This window comes from Bos grunniens, chromosome 22 (genome assembly GCF_055505025.1).
Source record: "Bos grunniens cultivar Pamir isolate PY7600 chromosome 22, Bosgru_T2T1.0, whole genome shotgun sequence".
NCBI lineage: Eukaryota > Metazoa > Chordata > Mammalia > Artiodactyla > Bovidae > Bos > Bos grunniens.
The window spans coordinates 39,633,867-39,652,745 of NC_141186.1; the positions used below are offsets into that span (position 1 = coordinate 39,633,867).

The following is an 18,879-nucleotide window of genomic DNA, read 5'->3' on the forward strand; positions in this document are numbered from 1 at the left end:
AGTCCCAGATTAGAACTGCCTCCTCAGTGGATCCGCAGTCTGAGAATCCTCATGGTCAGTGTCCTTCACCATTTCAAAAGCCTTACCCTTCTGTAAAACCATCACCTTTTTCAGCTGAAGCTTACGCAGTTACCTAGGCACGTGCTTTTCCAAAACCCAAATCATCAGTCTTGTGGTGGGATCCTAAAAGGCTTCCTGTAAGTTAGTCCTATCCACTACAAATATCCTGAGCAACAAGTGAGGTCAAGACACTGATGTGAGGGCTAGAGAAAGGTGGATGGTGGGACAGGAAGCAGAGGAACAAGACATGGACCTCCACCTCCAAGACTGTAGTCCAGTAATCTCAGGTCTTACCCTCCCTCATGGGCTTCACAGGTAACTCATAGTAAAGAATCCACTTGCCAAGAAGGAGATGCAGGTTTGATCCCTGAGAAGCAAAGATTCCCTGGAGAAGGAAAAGGCAACCCACTCCAATATTCTTGCCCAGAAAATTCCATGGACAGAGGAGCCTGGTGGGCTACAGTCCATGGGGTCGCAAAAAGAGTCGGACACAACTTAGTGACCAAACAACACTCCCTAATGCCTGTTTCTAATCACTTCTTCGCTACCAGGCTATCGCGTGCGCCTTTCCAGTCAAGACTTGGGACAGCCTGCATATGTTTGCACTGAATTCACCTAAGTACTTGCACCACCAAGTCACAATGGGAGTCACCCACAAGAGACGCACTTGATGAGTGAGCAGAGGCTCCCAGTCCTCCATGAATTCGCAGTACAAAGTCAGAAGAAACCGACTGACATCAGAGCGAGACTGTGAGATGGAGTGGAAAGAGAAGTGGTGGGTTAGAGGAAGGACAAATCACAGCTCCTTTGGTGGGGGGAGACCCAGGGAAGTGGAGAAAAAGCCTTCCTTGCCAGCCCTGGATGAGTCATCAAGAACTCCTCCTGCCTTCTCCACGTCTATAAATAATCCCAGGTGCTGCCATTTCATTTAATTACTAAGCCTCTCCAGATGGAGAAAAATAATTAAGCAGTCTGCACCACTGAGTGATATAAAGAATGGGTTAGCAACTCTGGAAACATTGGAGTTTTGAAGTTTGCTTTCAACTGTGAAGGAAGGACAGAGTGCTGCTGCTGCTGCTAAGTCACTTCAGTCATGTCCGACTCTGTGTGACCCCATAGACGGCAGCCCAACAGGCTCTCCCGTCCCTGGGATTCTCCAGGCAAGAACACTGGAGTGGGTTGCCATTTCCTTCTCCAATGCATGCAAGTGAAAAGTGAAAGTGAAGTCGCTCAGTCGTGTCTGACTGTTAGCCACCCCAGGGACTGCAGCCCACCAGGCTCCTCCGTCCATGGGATTTTCCAGGCAAGAGTACTGGAGTGGGGTGCCATTGCCTTCTCCTAGGACAGAGAGAGGAAGGCCCAAATGTATGAGCAACAGACCTTAGCAAAAATCCAATGACAGCAGTCAGTTTGTGGATAGAAATTGGAATAAGAAGAAAAAAAAAAAAAAAAACTTGTGCAAAGGGGCCCAATGCTCCCAGAAGAAGGAGCTAGCATTAAATGAAAAAAGCTTTAATGGAGTTGCTGAAGACAGGTTGTCAAAAAGAAGTACTATAAGACAACCTATAAATACATCAACTTATTTCTTAAATGTATAAGAAACATGCTATTGATTGGGCCCCTGGATGCAGACATGATAAAAATTTTCTTTGTGTCTGATGCAAAGATTCAGAAGTGATTATACCCAACAAGGTCTAAAAAAGAAGCTGAAAAGAAAACCACCTGAGAAAAGTTTCTAAATATAGATGCTTTTAAAGAATCATGCATTTATAATTCTGAAGTTCAATAGACTCAGGAAATATAAATAAAATTTCTGGCATTTAAATAACAATGGCAACTGGGTAGCAATACAAATGAGATTTCTTCGCCATCACATATTCAAAGATAATCATCATGTCCTTCCTCAAAAGGAAAAAAAAAAAAAACCCACAAAAATCAAACCTATAAAATCAAAATTTTACAAGCTTGGGAATCCCAAACTTCTATAAGCAACAGATTGAAAGTCATTAAGATGGTTGCATGGTTCAAAGGCATTTTGATGCTCATGGGGATATTGGAGGAAACAGTTCAAAGGGAAATAATGAAGAAACAGATTGCAAGAAAGAAAAATCAAACCAGAACCCAATTTCAAGGGCGATGATAGAAGATTCTTGATTTAAAAAAAATACAGGTCGAGTTAAACATAATGTCACTCTGAGAACTGAGTAGTCTCTGCTCTATACAGAGAGTCCCTAACTTATAATTTTGATTTGATGATACTCTGAAAGTGATACACATAATTTCGAATTTTGCTCTTTTCCCAGGCTATTGAGATGGTAAGATAAACTGTCATCTGATGACAGGCAAGGCAGTCAGCCACAGTTTCCTGTCAGTCACATCATCACAGGGTAGATAACCAATACATATACAACCTTTCTGTATCAGATGACCCTTCCTTTTTCCCTTTCACTATTCAGTAAATCCCACGAGACAATGAAAACTTCATGCTGTGCTATACTTTTTGTTAACAATAACAGGCTTTGTGTTAGATAAACAGGTTCAACCATTGGCTAATGTAAGTATTCTAAGCACGTTTCAGGTAGGCTGGGCCAAGCTAGGATGGTTTGACGTTCAGTAAGTTAGGTGTATTAAATGCATTTTCCACTTGCTACGTTTTAAATTTACAATGTTTACCAGGACGAAACCTCAACTTGTCAAGGAAGATTTGTAACTTCACATCAAAATTAATTAAACCTTTTTGAGTTATTTTCGAAACAAAGTATCATCAACAAATCGCCTGATCAGTCCACTGTCATTTCAACCGTCCTATAAACACAGGCTTTCATCCTTGTTCTTTAAAGAGAGAACCCAATCAGTGTGTTACCCAAATAATGAGAATACATTAAAGGAGCATTTTGATGACTTTTGGCTTTTTACATTTCTACAGGACTTCAAAACAGGCTGATAGAGAAGATTCTATTTTATCAAACAGAAAATACGTATTTTTTGTACTAATAAATTAGCTAAACGACCATCTATTTATTCTCTTAGTGATTTAACAAGTATCTTCATGCCTCACCTATTTCTTATTTTACCCTATTTTATTTAAAAAATTCTTTAAAATCAAACTTGAGCCTTCCTTTCTCCTTTATCTTCCAGAGGGCCACTAGCCCAAAGGTGTGTGAACTGGAAAAAGGGTCTTCTTTCTCCAGATGCATTTAGTAACATGTGTTGGAAAACTGTAACATTCCACTCAGCAGTAGGTATCTATGAAATGAGTGCGCCTTTTAGTACTGCGTGGGCACAAAAGCATAAAACCTTGTGGGGCTGCCACGATTTGCTCTGCTCTGTACCTGGAAGCGATCCTTCCTTTACTGGTGTTCACACAAAGCACTCGCAGGAAATCTGCCTCACTGCATTTCAACATTGAGACTGACCTTCAATTCTGTCCGCAACCAAAGGATGTCAGGCACTATTCAAAGTTACTGGGGTCATGAAATCAGGGTCATGCTGACAGTGAAGTCATGGAAACTGCTTAGAGAATGGGTTATTACCATGGAAATTCACACCCCCTCCAAAGGAGACAGTCACTACTCAGATCTCAAGTGTTACATCATCATCAGGAAATCTGATGTGAAATACTCCATGTTTAACTGAAGAAAATAATTGTAAGCACGATGGAGCATCCATCATTATTCCCATGAGCTACAGCAGGACCACCTGCACTCAGCCAATATGTTCCCTGGTCGACCATGTGTCTGCCCGGTGTGTGTGTGCTTTGGTGTTTTGGAAATGTAAGAACCTCATCATACCTAACCACAGCAAAGGCAGTAAGAGAGCCCAAACTCCTTGGAGTAACAGGCAGAGGGTCAGGGGGAAAGAAAGAAACACAGATAATGAAAAATTGTAATTGTTGGGAAAATTATTCTAGTGTGTGGAGTGAGCTGGAATCAAAGCCACAGCATCTACACAGAACTTAGCCTTGCTTAGATACGCACTTGTAGGTCATTCATATCCTGTGATTCTCAACAATGAATCTGTGCATTTATGGGCACCAGAGCAGAGTACAGCCAATTTATGAGTAGGAGACCTTCTCCTCTCACCTCTTTCAAGCCATTATCACATGGGACTATGACCCACTTCTCGTGGGCAGGAGGTGACTACACTTATCACATCTATTTAACGTAGTAAGTGATACCATACATGTCATCGAATCATTCCTGAGAGAATGATAAATACTTCTTTAAGACCAAAATGGAAGGTACTAGGTTAGAATTTGGAAATGTACATCAAGATTTCCTTACCTGGGGGAGAAATACCAAAGTCCCAAATCAAGCATTCTTATTAGAAAGATTCAAAACACAAAGATCTCAAAATATAGGTTCTAAAAAGATTGCCAAATTAAAATAGCAATAATATCATCTTCTTTCCGCTGCAATGACATACTGTAAACTCAGATGTATAAACGTACATGTGGACTTACAAGGAAAACAAAGAAAGCAGCTCCAAGCAGCTGCTATCTAAAAAAAAAAACTATTCTATTTTTTATTATCTGTCCTCTATTTTGTATCTACAGGATAGCAAGCCAAAACTTAGAGGACTAACCAGATGAAATACACATTGTATTTCTTTGTGAATAAGCACTTTTGTCCTGGAAATACTTTAAAAATCCAAAGTCTAGATTTCACATTGAGGTCTTTTGCTGGTTTTACACCAATGTGCCTCTCCTGCGCATACTCTAATTGGTCTTATATTTAAGAAGACTTTCTAGAGCTGGAAAAATAGAGGCCTTTTGGGTAGAGCATGTTGTGAAATAGACTTTCTAGTACTCATAAATAACATTTTAAAATTTTATTTTCCTATTAAAAAAGGTGCCCTATAAAGTATTAATAGAACCAGGTTGGATGAGGCATGGGTGGGCATGACAGAAAAGGAGGAAAGGGTAGGTATGAAGGCAGGGCTGCAGGAGTAGAGATCTAGCGATATGAAAAACAGTGTGCTAAAAGGAGAGTGATAAAAAGTAAGGGATAACTACGTAAGTGCAAGGGATTCTCAGGTGGCACAGTGACACAGAATCTGCCTGCCAATGCAAGAGATGCAAGAGACACAGGTTTGACCCCTGGGTCAGGAAGATCCCGGAGGAGGAAATGGCAACCCACTCCAGTTTTCTAGCCTGGAAAATTCCATGGACAGAGAAGTCTGATGGGCTACCATTCAAGGGGCTGCAAAGAGTTGAACATGACTGAGAGCACGCTCACACATACACACAGTCTGAGAAGTTCAAGTAGCCTCAGTAATACCAACCACAAATCTATCACAGGTTAGATGCAGAAGGGGTTATGACAACCCACCTGAATTCCTAGCAGGGCTGTGCCCAGAATAGACTTCTGTTTATGCAGAGAAGACACACACACACCATGGGGTCTCCATCTCATAGAAACGGAAGTGGCTGGATATGGGTACATATTTTGTTTGGCATTCACCAAATGTCTACTATGTGCCAAAACCCACACCAGGGGCTTCATTTAACGACTACAGTCTCGATGATGCAGAAGTTGCCATCCTCATTTCACAGATCACAATGCTGTGGTTGAAAAGTTTAGAAATTCCCTAGTGGTCCAGGTGTAGGCCTCAGCGCTTTCAATGCCTAAGGCATAGGTTTGATCCCTGGTCAGAGAACTAAGATGCTGTAAGCCACGCGGTGTGGTCAAAAAATAAAATAAAAACAAAAAGTTTAAACAACTACATCACCATCATGCAGTTAAGTGGAAAAGATGAGATTCAAACGCACGTTATTTTTGACTCCACCGAATAAGCTTTAAAAACACTACGCTCTACTGTGATTCATGAAAATAATCAGGGGAAGAAATGCCTGGGAAAACAGTAGGAACAATGAGGAGATTATCATAATACACAGTGTAAACAAAATATTTCAAAATATTTCGGTATCACCCACAATGAGAAACACATTTCATATAATCACCCAATTGTTTGCATGTCTGTGTATGAGCAATGAAAAAACAAGTTCAAAGAAATTATTTACCCTTACTATGTGTGGTACACTTGAATACTTTCTGTTCTGTATTATTCTATTTATTTTAAAAATGCTGGTCAAGACTCACTGAAATGATTTCATGGCACACTACTAGGTCAGAAACCTTAGTATGAAAATTAGTGTCATAACCAATGCTGTAGAATGCCACTTTTATTGTTTCTGAAGTTTGGATAGGAGATTAGGCTTTTCAATTTTTCAAAAATCACATCCCCTTCGAGCCTTTATCCAAGAAAAGACAGGGAGAGGGGTATTAAGAGAGAGAGACAAACAGTAAAGAGAATTGTCCATTCTGTGTCACTCACTAAAAAGGGCAGTGAAATTAACACACTCCACACAAGAGTGGCTCCATCTCAATGACAAAGAAGCTTGCCTCAAAAGGCGGAGGTTAAAGACACATACTGAAGGAGGTTCTGATGTCTCTAATGTTCCTTTGAGTTGTCAGAAAGACATAATTTCCCCATGATGACTCACTGGTAAAAGGAACGCTTGTAAGTGGTCTTTAGGCAAATTGCAAGACTGAAAGACAAGCCATACACCTCCTACTCAGATTACCTTCCCACACAAAAAAAGCACCAGGTCTCCTCTAGGCTGCTTGGTTAAGACACCCACTGATCAACACTAAGAAGCCTGGACAGTATTATCTACAGAAGGATGCAATGTTTCACTTCTAGACATGGAACCAACACATGAGCCAGGAAAACTCCTTAATACAAATACAACAAAAAGGAGAGAGTCTGGGAGATCATAAACATACTAACTTGGAAACAGTCTCAATAAAAATTTTAGTTACCATGGGGATTTCTGGAGGGGAACGAGGGGGGAGAAATGAAGTCTCTTTAGAGAAATGACTGATGCGATTTATTAATCTACTTGCAAGTAATGTCAAATTTTAAAGTTGCTCCAAAGAAAACTACCTTTTTTTAAACATCAGCCTCTTAATATGCTGAAGGAACCTGTTCAAAACGCTTCAGGAGTGAAGTAACTTAGATGATAAATGTGTTCTTCAATCTGTGCACCAGTCAAGTAGCAGTAAAATCAGAATAATTCATGCAAAATTTTGCATTATGTTTCTAAACATACTTATTTACATTTTAAATCACACATTAGACAATATGAAATATCTTTCATTTAGACAGGTGTGAACTAGAAAACAGATGCATTCATTAAACATGGAACAATTCGGTGAATTAAAAAAAAATACTCAAAGAACTCTGGTCGAAGTACTCGAGCCATTGTTAACTTACTTGAAAAAATACAGCCATAGCTCCGATTATTCTGTTTTCAGAAATGGCGGTTTGAAAGCTGTCAAAATCATCTGGATTGTAAAAGAAAATCTGCATCTGTAAAAAGAACAATAAAAAACATATTAGGAGAATATACCAGGAAAACCTAGCAGAAGTGGAGAGAATAGTACAGTGTACTCAGATTCCCCAACATAATAAGATTTTGACCAATGTATTCATCTATCCATATTTCTCTTTGCTAAAGTATTTGACAGCAAACCCTAGACATTTTATCATTCTACCCCTACTTCAGTAGATATCAATAAAACACATGTCTTTTCACATAACTATGATGACTTTAGGTCACACACAAAAATAACACCCAACATCTTATTACCTAATACTCATGCCATGATGAACGGTCCCTACTAAGAAGCCAGATTTTAATGGAGTTAAAACATGTAAGGTAGAAAACCAAGGCTGTGAGATTCAGTCCACATGTTAAAATTTTAAAGGCTTAAATGGACATGTCTTTATAGACAAGTATCATTTTAATGGTAAGAATTTGATGGGGGCTCTCAGCTTTAAGAAATAGCCAATATGGGCTATTTCAGTCAATCCACAAAAATTTAATGGTAATGATGATAATAATACTCTTGATTTTACAGTTTGCAAAATCCATCCCATTCCTGATCTCACTTAATCCATCTAACAATCCCTGTGAAGGCTGGGCAGAAATGACTACACTCAGTTACACATGAAGAAAGCACTTCATAAACTTGATGCTCACTTGGTCAAGTCAAAAACATTGATGAGGGCAAAATCCAGGGACTCTCATCCCAACCTTGAATACCTTCTCTGACGTTTGGCAAGGGCTTCTCATCCTTTAAGGTAAATCAACTTAAAATCATTATACAATTTGAATGCCTGAACATTCCTTGATATCTAATACAATTCAGAGAACAAAAACAGATCACAGAGTATTCTTGAGAGACTACATATGAGATACGAATAAAAGATCTGGGCCCCTAATTCCAGCTTCCTCATTTACTTGCATGTGAGATCTCAGGCAAGTAAGCTAATTTCTAAGCATTATTCCTTATGTACAGAATCACATTCTTACCCTTGGTAAGATGAATGTGGGGCTTAAACATGTCAGTGTAGGACAGTGCGTGCACGATGCCTGGACCTTATAGGTCCACAAAGCACCACCACCATCACATTAACACCCAGCAGGCATCTTCAGATTTCTAACAGCAGTATAATTCCACTGAATCTTCTTGAATCACTCCTCCTCCTTACAGAAAATCAAAACTCCTGCTATCATTGGTTCTCGTCTATGACCTTTATTTTTCCACTTTTCCAAATGACATGATGCTGTTTTCTGAACAACCACACCCCAGATGGAATATGGAGACTTGATGTTAAAGGATAACTACCCAGTGAGAAAAGTGAAGTCAGACAGACTATCTGAAATACAGGTCAAACGTGAAGAGTCCTGCTGACCGAATTCACCCACACGTACAAACAAGCTGACTTTTTTTCCCTGAAGGGTGTGATCAGGGAGCCCAAATCAGGACACTTTCTAGGAAAAGTCAGACACCCAAGTGGACTGGAGGATGGAAGATTCTTTTGGAGATTATTCTTTCTTATGCAGAATTGTTCTCCTTAGATTGTGAATTTCCATTGACGCTAGCACCACCCACTTACAAATGTGTTACCTTTATGTCTGGACAGCTACAGATATCATGAATTTACTCTGAGAAAAATGCATTCAATGAGGTGCAGATTAAAATAGTTGAATATGGGGTGAAAATTGCTCTGGTGACAATGAGACTAACCCAAGAAAGAAACTCTGCACAAGTATATTCAGAAAATTACACTTCACTTTTCCTTTTAAAACCCAGACCCTCAGATGAAGTAAGTTCACACAAGGTTTTATTATTCTTCAGTCCAGGAGCAGGGGCGGCATTGTTTAATGCATCACCTGAATAGTGTGTGATACAAAATACTTTCAAACCTCTTCAAGAGCATTTTCATTTACAACTGGGTGAGGATTCATTTTTAGAAAATGTCTTTGAATCATGGCTCCACCCATCAGGATAATAAAATGTCTCATAAAGAGAACAGCAGCCATAGGTCTGAAATATCAATTTCCCTTGCCATCGGTATCTTTCTCAAGTTGTAGTCTACTGAATTTTGTTAACTTTTAAAGATATCTTAAATGTGAAAGTAAGTAGATGGAGTTTTGCTGAGGGATTGGACTTTAAATTATTTTGTGTTACCACTGACGAGACAAATCCAGGCATAGTCTGGAAACTTATTTTACAAAAACATTTTGGGAACGGTCATGGTAGCTACTGAGCATTTTGAGTAGCCCATCCATTTTCTACATCTGTTTTGCAAGTGCCATGTTCGGAGCATTCCTTCAGCCTTCGCCAAAGTGTGTTCTTTCTAATCATGTGAACTAAAGTGATACTGACTGCGTAGAAATCCTCCTTCTGAAGAAACGTGGTGAACAGAAGCTGAAGAAAAGATCTGAGAAACTGGGCAATAAAGAAATCTATTAAGTGTTCCCTATATCCTTTGCCTGGACCACCAATTATTTATATTTTACCTTATTTGCATGTTTCCTCTCTCCCCACAAACATTTCCCTTGAATCATTTTATAATAAGTGGGAGAAAATATGCCCCTTTACCAATACACACTTAAGTGTACTGTTTCTAAGAATAAGACTATTCTTTTATACATCCACAGTAAAGTTATTAAAATTAGCCAAGTTTTACTTTGATATAATACTGTTAATCATATTCACAGTCCATTTTCAACTTTTGGCAAGTGCCCAAATAAAGTCCATTATAGATCACTATTTGTATCTTGGTCCCAGAATCTAATAGAGGACCAAACTTTGCATTCAGTTGCCACGTCTCTTTATAATGACCCCTCCGACCCCCAACTTCCATTTGGGACAGTTACTTAGCCTTTTTCTTTTTTTGGTAGTTTGAAGGGTGCAGGCCAGTTATTAAGTAGAAATGGGGTCAGTTTCATGGTTTCTCATGATTAGATTCAAGCTGAGTCATATGTAAATGTACCACAATAAAGCATAAGGTAGTAAATGGTTCAGGGCCATGTGAGGATATATTAAATGAATATAGAATAATACAGGGAACGGACCGGGTCAGGGGGAGATTTTGCTGAAGTTGGACTTCCTATTTTCTAATGTTGTAGCTGTTTGTTTAAATCAGCTCTCATATCCCTGCTGTAATGGCAGCAAGAGGAAATGATTCCAATGCAAGAGTGGGAGACTGAACAGAACTTTCCTTGGTGATTCAGAAAGCTCTACATCTTAATTTCCTCTCAGAACACATATTTCTCCAATGTGCACCCCTCCCACATACATGAACCAAGAAAAATTCATGATGAATTAAGGAAATGGCATGCAGACAGCCCAGAGGACAAGCAATATACTGGCAGATTCATCAGACACTTCCAGGATACTGCTGTTCATCTTTAACAGAACAGAAGAACACACAGGAGAAGCTACAGGAAAAGAACAAATGAGACATAAAGACGATGAGATAAAGATGGTGATGAAAAGGGCAACAGCAAGATTAAAAGTCACCGAGGAGGCAGCATATAACAGGACTAAAGAGGTGAAATGTACTTTTCTGATCGTGTTTGGGGCTACCATGTAGTCAACCAGTTGAGAACACAGTAGTGGACAAAAAAGTCACCCAAGGATAAAAATGTGTAGTAAAGACAAAGAAAAAATCCAAACACAGTTAATGATCTGCTGGTTCTACTTGTTGGATGATTTGCAAATGATGATGTCACAAAGTTTAGGATAACAAGTTCTTACTCTAACTTTAGTTTTAGATTATGCTGTACCTTAACGACTGAACAGCCAGATCACACACATTCAACGATTCCTTCATTCTGCCACTGCCATCAGACAGGAAGACTGATGAGGGCAGGAAGGCCACCTACTTAGTTAAAGACTTTGTCTTGAACAGTGCTGTTCTTATAAATACCATTAACTCATTCGTGGAATGAATAAAATGAGTGGGGGCTCTGGATGACTGGAAGCAAGGCCAGTCGAATGATAAAATCGCAATCATTACACTGAGGTTCTTGTTATTTCCAGGAATAAATTATACACTGAGATGAGTAGCAAAGAGAGATAGGATATTAAGAGAATGAATGGACTTAAAACTGCTGGAGAAAATGTTCAAGAAGGTGCAAATATAACCCAAAATCATTATGAAATGACTACGTGGAACCAGGAATGGTTCTGCTAAACACCGGCAACATTCCTTTCTCTTTAATCTGCAAGGCATTTCAAACTGTTCTCTACCCAAGCAACTCTAGCCTGAAATTTTAATGATCCAACAAAAGAAAATCTAGTCACCTAAAGTGTGGAGAAAAATTATAAATACCCACATACCCACCACGTATACTATATAAGTAATACTCTGAATTCAGAACTATAATATAGGTGTTTTCTTTTGTATCAATCAACAGTCTTTACTCCCAGTTACTTTTTTTTTAAAGCATCATGATTATATTTTTATCCCCCGTGAGGGTTAATTTAATGTGTCGACTTTGCCCTGGCTATGCTGCCCACTTGTTTTGTCCGACAGTATTTCACGTGTTGCTGTGAAGGTATTGTTTTAAATGTGATTACTATTTATATCACTAGACTCTCCATGGGAGCCACATCCAATCATTTGAAACCTGGAGGAAGAGGTAGGAATTCTGCCTCCAGAATGCAACAGAGAAATTCTGACTGAGTTTCCAGCCTTCAGTCCTCAGCCTGCAACATCAACTCTTCAACACAACTCTTCATCAAGGCTGAAATTTCCAGCCTGCTCTGCGTATTTCATACTTGCCCAACTCCGCAACTGAGGCACAAGCACTTGCTTAAAATCTCAGTCTGCCTCTCTCATACTGGTCTTATTTCTCTGGCGAACTCTCACTAATACAACCCTAACTGTCACTACTAGTCTTAAGCAAAATGTATCCGGATATATCTATATGTCTCTGTGCTTCCCCTTATAAAACTGTTCTGTAACTTCATTCCTTTCTGAGTTTCTTTGAGCTCTGAGCTTTATCCTCTTCATTCGTCTCTTTCTGATAAGGTTCTCCCCTGGAGAATGCGGGCCTTATTACAACCCAGCTCAAACTCTTGCGACCCACAGAAAAACATCCATGAAACTGACAGACAGCACAACTGGGTGATGTAAAGTGAAGACCGACGGACACGGGCCACAGAAGCAGACCTGATTTGTATACAGAAGACGCCTGAGGCCTCTAAGGCTCAGTGTTCCCTTCTGTCAAACAGAGGTAATACTCACCTCATGGGACAGCTGTAATAAAGAAACACTACTCGCCTGCTTGGGAAAAGTAAGAAGAAACTCCATAGCCCTCAGTTTTTATTACTACGTGTCTTTATTACTTTCTTTAGACCAGGAGAGAGATGCAAATTCAGGTGAAAATAAATTGTTTCCACGGACCAGCCAACAATCCCAATGAGTCATGCCACAAGGCAAAGAAACCTGTGTGTGGGCTTCACACAGCCTTCATTTGAAGAATATTTTTGGAAGAAACTTGACCCAAAGAATAGATGGCATTCAACATCTTTACAGGCAAGGCAGCATTTAAATAAACATTCTGAAGCATTTGCTTTATAAAATATCATTAACCATGGAGTGCATCAATCCTTAATTATTTCCCCTTTTCTCCCCTGCCCTGTAATATGGAATTATCTTCAACTATAAACAGCAGGAATCCAAATTTTTGGAAAAGAATCCCATGTGTACTGTAGCGCCATGACTCCTATACAATTGGGTATCAAGGAATCCCTTTCAAAAGTCTCTTGTGTGTAACTTGTTTATGCCATTGTCTCTTTATTAGTTTTTTTTTTTTTTTTTTAATTTCTGCATCTGATGAGTCAAATAGACATTTAACTTTTTCAGCTGTTTCCTGGTAGGGAAAAGTTCAGGCTCTTGCTTCCATCAGCGAAGGATTTACTATGGTGATTCGTGGGCTATTTCTTAAAAGTTCAGCGTTAAGTTTGGACACAAATGAGGTAGGTTAAGCATATGGCTACAGTTGGTCCCTTATCATGGACTCCAGAAAGTTGTAGATCTCCCATTTTAAAGCTGTGTGACCCAGATGAAGTTAGTCACCTTCTCTGAGTCTTAGCAGCTTAGCAGGAAACTGAGGATCAGAAACAAGTCATTGGGCTACATTGAGGATTAAATAAAATAAGTAAAGTGCTTCCTACAATAGCTGACATATAATAGGCCCCCTAATGAATTATTTGCTTTTAAAAATTACTTAATGGGGGGAAAAAGGAAAGGAAAAAACCCCAATACATTAGTGCACGGGTTGTTTTCAATAACCCCAAATTGGGCATCACCCAGATGCCAGTCAATAATGGACTACCTAATAGAACACACGACACTGGGACGTGAGAGTATGAACGCACCTCACAAACGCAAACCATGCTCAGACAAATAAACCCGATTTTTTTTTCCTTTTACCAGAAAGGATATACTCTGTGATCCTGCTACAATGAAGTACAAAATCAGGAAAAACTCTTGCAGTTACAAGCCAACACCTGGTGGGTGGTAACTGTAAGAGGGGTCCTGGGGAGAAGCTGGTGAGAAGGTGCTTTTTCTTGATCTGGGGCCTGGTTCCAAGAGCGTGAAAATTCATTCAGCTGCACACTGATCATCTGTGAATTTCTCTCTATATATAAATATTTCAACAATAAAGAAATACAATTAGGGACCTCCCTGGGGGTTCCAGTGGCTATGACTTCACCTTCCAATGCAGGGGGTACAGGATTGATCCCTGGTTGGGAAGCTAAGATCCCACAAACCTTGCAGCCAAAAAAACAAAACATAAAACAGAAGTAATACTGTAATGAATCCAATAAAGATTTCAAAAAAAGTGGTCCACATTAAAGAAAGAAAAATAAAATTAGTGAAATAGCTGTAATTTTCCAACTGGGATAAACAAAATATAGTCTTCTCCTATAATAAAGGAGCAGGGTGACATTGTTTCCCTGTTCTGTACCCATTCCATACAACAGAGGCTGATCCCAACTGGGGGGTATGGCCACAGAGAACTGATTTGCTTCAAAGAGCAAATTAGGGTAGATGACAGGAGGTGTATGCAGAATCACACCTGCCTAGGACCAAATAACAGTGACATGGGCCCAGCTCTGCTTCTTTCCACCCTTCCGCTTGAGGCAGACACTGCAAAATGAAGCCAAGAGGCAGCAGCAGAGGGCTGCTTAAACGTATCGTATCCAACTCTTTACAATACATGAATTCATCCCTTCAATCCTTGGCATATATGGAGGGTGAGTGAGTGACTGAAAGTTGCTCAGTCATGTCCAACTCTTTGTGACTCCATGGACTATACGTAACAGTCCATAGAATTCTCCAGGCCACAATACTGGAGTGGGTAGCCTTTCCTTTCTCCAGGGGATCTTTCCAACCCAGGGATCAAACCCATGTCTCCAACACTGCAGGTGGATTCTTTACCAGCTGAGCCACAGGGAAAGTGGTATTATTCTCCCCATTTTTAACAAAAGGAAATTCAGGCTGAGATATTATGTCTTCTCTGTGAAAAAATAAAGCCAGGATTCAAACCCAGAGCCCACACTTTAAAAATCTTCTTGGTAGATCATCCTGACAGAATTCCCATAAGCCATGAGCACAACCTATCATCTATTGTTAGGATCTTGGTACAAAGCTTCTAGGGTAGTATTCTCAAACAGGCTGATTTCTGGACCCCCAGGGACATCTGTCGATGTCTGAAGACATCTGTGGTTGGTGTCACTTGGGGTCAGATGCTACTGCTGGCATATACTGGGTAGAGGCCAGCGAGGTTTCTAAACCCTCTACAATGCATAGGATACTCCTCGCCAAAGCAACTAATTATCTAGCCTAAAATGTCAATGGTGCTGAGGTGCACAAATCATGTCTACACCCACTGCCACAGGAAGTCTAGTCAATGACTACAGGAAAGCTCTTTGATTTTCTTTCTCTTTTCTACTACTGACCTTACAGGGAGGAGGAACAAGTCTGCTGTAATGGGGCTCAAAGATTGCAGGGTCCTGCCCTAACCCATAAACCAGTAACTTAAGATCTCTTTCACCTATTGGTGAAAGTGACTGTAATAACCTTCTTTTCTCTTAAAACAACCTATCCTTGCTTGCTATTTTGTACCTGAGCCTGGTTCTGAAATGCAGTGGAGCTTAACGCCCTGGACATAGTGGAGGGGGTGGGGAGCCCGAGGTGAATCTGGAACTCATTTGTATTTCAAAAACAGGAAAATAACCACCTCAGTGTTTGTGCTCTTTGTAATGTGAAACTTTTTAGAAATTGCTTTGTACTTGGGAGTAACAGCCACATGATTCACCATGAAATGAAGTCTGGAAAATCATTTTGGATAAATGGACCTATAAATTCAATAGAATTTCCATGACAACATAGACTGCAACACTCAACCACAAATAAAAGGTTATAAATCATTCAAAACCAACGAGGAATCAGCAATATGTCTCCCATTTTGAAATACAAGAAACCTGAAATACAGTTTATTTGTTACTGACTCACCCAAAATTCCCACTATGGTTCTTTCCTCATTTCTGATATTGTACTTTCTACCCGCCAATAGGTTCTGGGGAAATGATGATGCCGTGAATCTGCAATCGAGCTAAATAAAATTAACACAGGTATAGAGTTAGTTGTATTCCTCTCTTTCTCCCAGCGAAAAGTCTGCCAGAAAGCTTCTACACAAAGAGAAGCTGTGCACTTTTACCCAGAAAACTGCATTTTGCCCTTTGCAGCTAAATGTTGCCAAATTAAGCTCTCCCTAAGAAACAGGTTTATGCAAAACATGTCTGAGAACGGACGTGTGAGACAATATGGATGCTTTCCAAAGCTTTTTAGACTTCTATAAATCAAAACCTCACCCTCTTATGTTCTAAGGGTAATCTGCACAGGAGGCATTTTTTAGATTAGCTGGGTCAATCCAACTAGAACATCTGTTCCTTAAAACAGCTCTCTTCTTCTCAGATCTTCTGTTTAATTTTAGTGAAGGGTGGCTCTAGTGGTAAAGGATCCACCTGCCAATGCAGGAGATTTTAAGAGTCCCGAGTTTGATTGCTGGGTTGGGAAGATCCCCTGGAGGAGGGGACGGTAACCCACTCCAGTATTCTTGCCTGGAGAGTCCCACGGACAAGAGGAGCCTGGTGGGCTACTGTCCACAGGGTCACAAAGAGTCGGACATGACTGAGCGCCTGAGCACAGGACATGAGGTGCCCTTACAATGGACTCTCCCAGGTCCGACGTGCTGGGACCTCTCCCACTGGGCAGTACTGGCCCCGGGACCAAGCACGCAGTAGTTACTCATTAAATGACTGTGGAATAAATGGAAGGAGGTTATTTCTTGCACAGGAGGAAATGCACTGCCTTGCTCTATTCAAACTCTTTCTGATTTTTAAGTCTCCCTTATAGACAACAGCTTTGGGTAGATAACTGGTGGAGGGGGGACGAATTTATGGAGCTATAAACTGGGGTTCTGCACATCCCTTGGAATACTGCCAAGGGCTGTATGTGTGTGCCCTGGACACTGTCTACCTCTTTTCACCAGATAAACTCTTATGGTTATACCTATTACCACATTTTCAGTCCTGATGCCACATGGACAATGGCTTTCATCAAAATCTTCATAGGTCCTATAAGCCAGAAAGGGTAAGAATCACTGATAAAAAAAATATGTAAATATGCTTCTACGAGCACAAAATCTTTTCTATAAGACAGATCCCTAGAAGTGGTTCAAATTTTCGCCGGAAAAGGGTACACACCTTTAATATTCTAGCAGTAATGGAAAAGAATACCATCTCCCCACACCACTGCTAACACTGGATTGGCGGATCCTTATTTTTTACACATTGGGTGAACATTCCTGTTTGCATTTTTTAATTTTCCTGATAATCAGTAAAGATGAGAATCTTAATTCATTTTTTTCTAGTGATTTTCCTTTTTATGATTTAAGGAGGCTCTCAACTAAGAAAATTTAAGATTTGCCAGAAGTGTAGCAAATACAAAGGCAGACAGATAAGTACATATCTGTCCCATATACATCGGGAAAAAAAATTCACATGCATTATAAATAGAAGAACTGATAAGATAAATAATGGGGTGGAGAAAAGAAATTCGCAAGTAGGCACTGACATTTAAACTTCTTGAAGATGTATTAGTAATAAAGGAAGTCAAGATGCAGGGTATATACACATTTGATTTTTAAAAAGTCTCACAACAAAATATTTGTTGTGTATCTATCTGCATCAGTGAATCCTAAAGGCAATCAACCCTGAATATTCACTGGAAGGACTGATGCTGAAGCTCCAATACTTTGGCTACCTGATGCGAGGAGCTGACTCAAAAGAAAAGACCTTGATGCTGGGAAAGATTGAAGGCAGGAGGAGAAGGGGACAACAGAGGATGAGATGGTTGGATGGCATCACTGACTCAATGGACATGAGTCTGAGCAAGCTCTGGGAGATGGTGAAGGGGAGGGGACCCTGGCGTGCTACAGCCCCGGGGTCACAAAGAGTCTGACACAACTTAGCAACTGAACAATAACAAAAGCATCTGCACAGATATACAAAAGTAAGGAAAGAAAAGGCTCTGGAAAGTAACACCAACTAGTAAGTGGTTTTCTCTAGAGAGGGGACTTGGATTGGTTTGGGGCCAAGGAAGGTAGTTTGTTCTATTTCAATGGTTTAAAATACTTGCTGGCTCTAAATAATAGTTTCTCTGTGTTGCGGGGGTTGGAAGGGTTCCTTAGAATGAGGGAAAGGAAAGGGAAAAATCGAAAAATAAAAGAACAAAATCAAAATCCCCATCACTACTGCAGAGGGAGAAGGTGAAGCTAATGGATTCATTTGGGGGACCAAACTCAGAAAATCTGTGTTATCAGCAAAGTGCTCTAAAGGAATGAATCCATCAGCCCCTAGCAACAGAGAGCACAGCGTCACACAGGCTACGATCCTGCTCTATTCCTGACTTCACTCTGACACTATCCACTCTTCATTTATTTCTGCCTGCAGTGAAACACGACTATTCAAGTTCAGTAACACTCCAAAGGAGGAAGGGGGGGAAAAAAAAAAAGATAGAGCTACTGTTTCTGACCTACACAGACTATTCAATTCACTTAACACAGCTGCTCTGTTGAAAAGTACATTTATTTAGACTAATACTTTCCCACCTACCTGGCCATAAAATTACAGTGTGCACACCTAGTAAACACAAAGTACTAATGCTCACAGACTGTATATTTGGTCAGGAAAACACGAGCAAATTAAGGAGGAAAGCAAGGCTGCCCAAAGCTGGGCAAAGCACTGGCTCTGCTGATGGACTGAGTACAGCCTGAAAGCAGTGATTTAGGGAGAAGCTTTTAGGAAACGGTTGAAGGTGGCGGTGAGGACAGAGTTCTGCCACCAACAGTGCTTTGATCGTCGTTCATAATATCCTTGC

At 40.2% G+C, this 18,879-nt stretch overlaps 1 protein-coding gene across 19 annotated transcripts in view; it reads right to left on the reverse strand.

Moving 5' to 3' along the window:
* PTPRG (protein tyrosine phosphatase receptor type G) overlaps positions 1–18,879 on the reverse strand; it is a 777,241-nt gene that overhangs the window by 232,293 nt on the left and 526,069 nt on the right. For all 19 annotated transcript variants that reach the window (XM_086367088.1, XM_086367083.1, XM_086367086.1 and 16 more), the window contains one exon: positions 7,339–7,434. In XM_086367088.1, the coding sequence (XP_086223214.1) occupies positions 7,339–7,434 (96 nt within the window). The remainder of the gene's footprint in view (positions 1–7,338; positions 7,435–18,879) is intronic.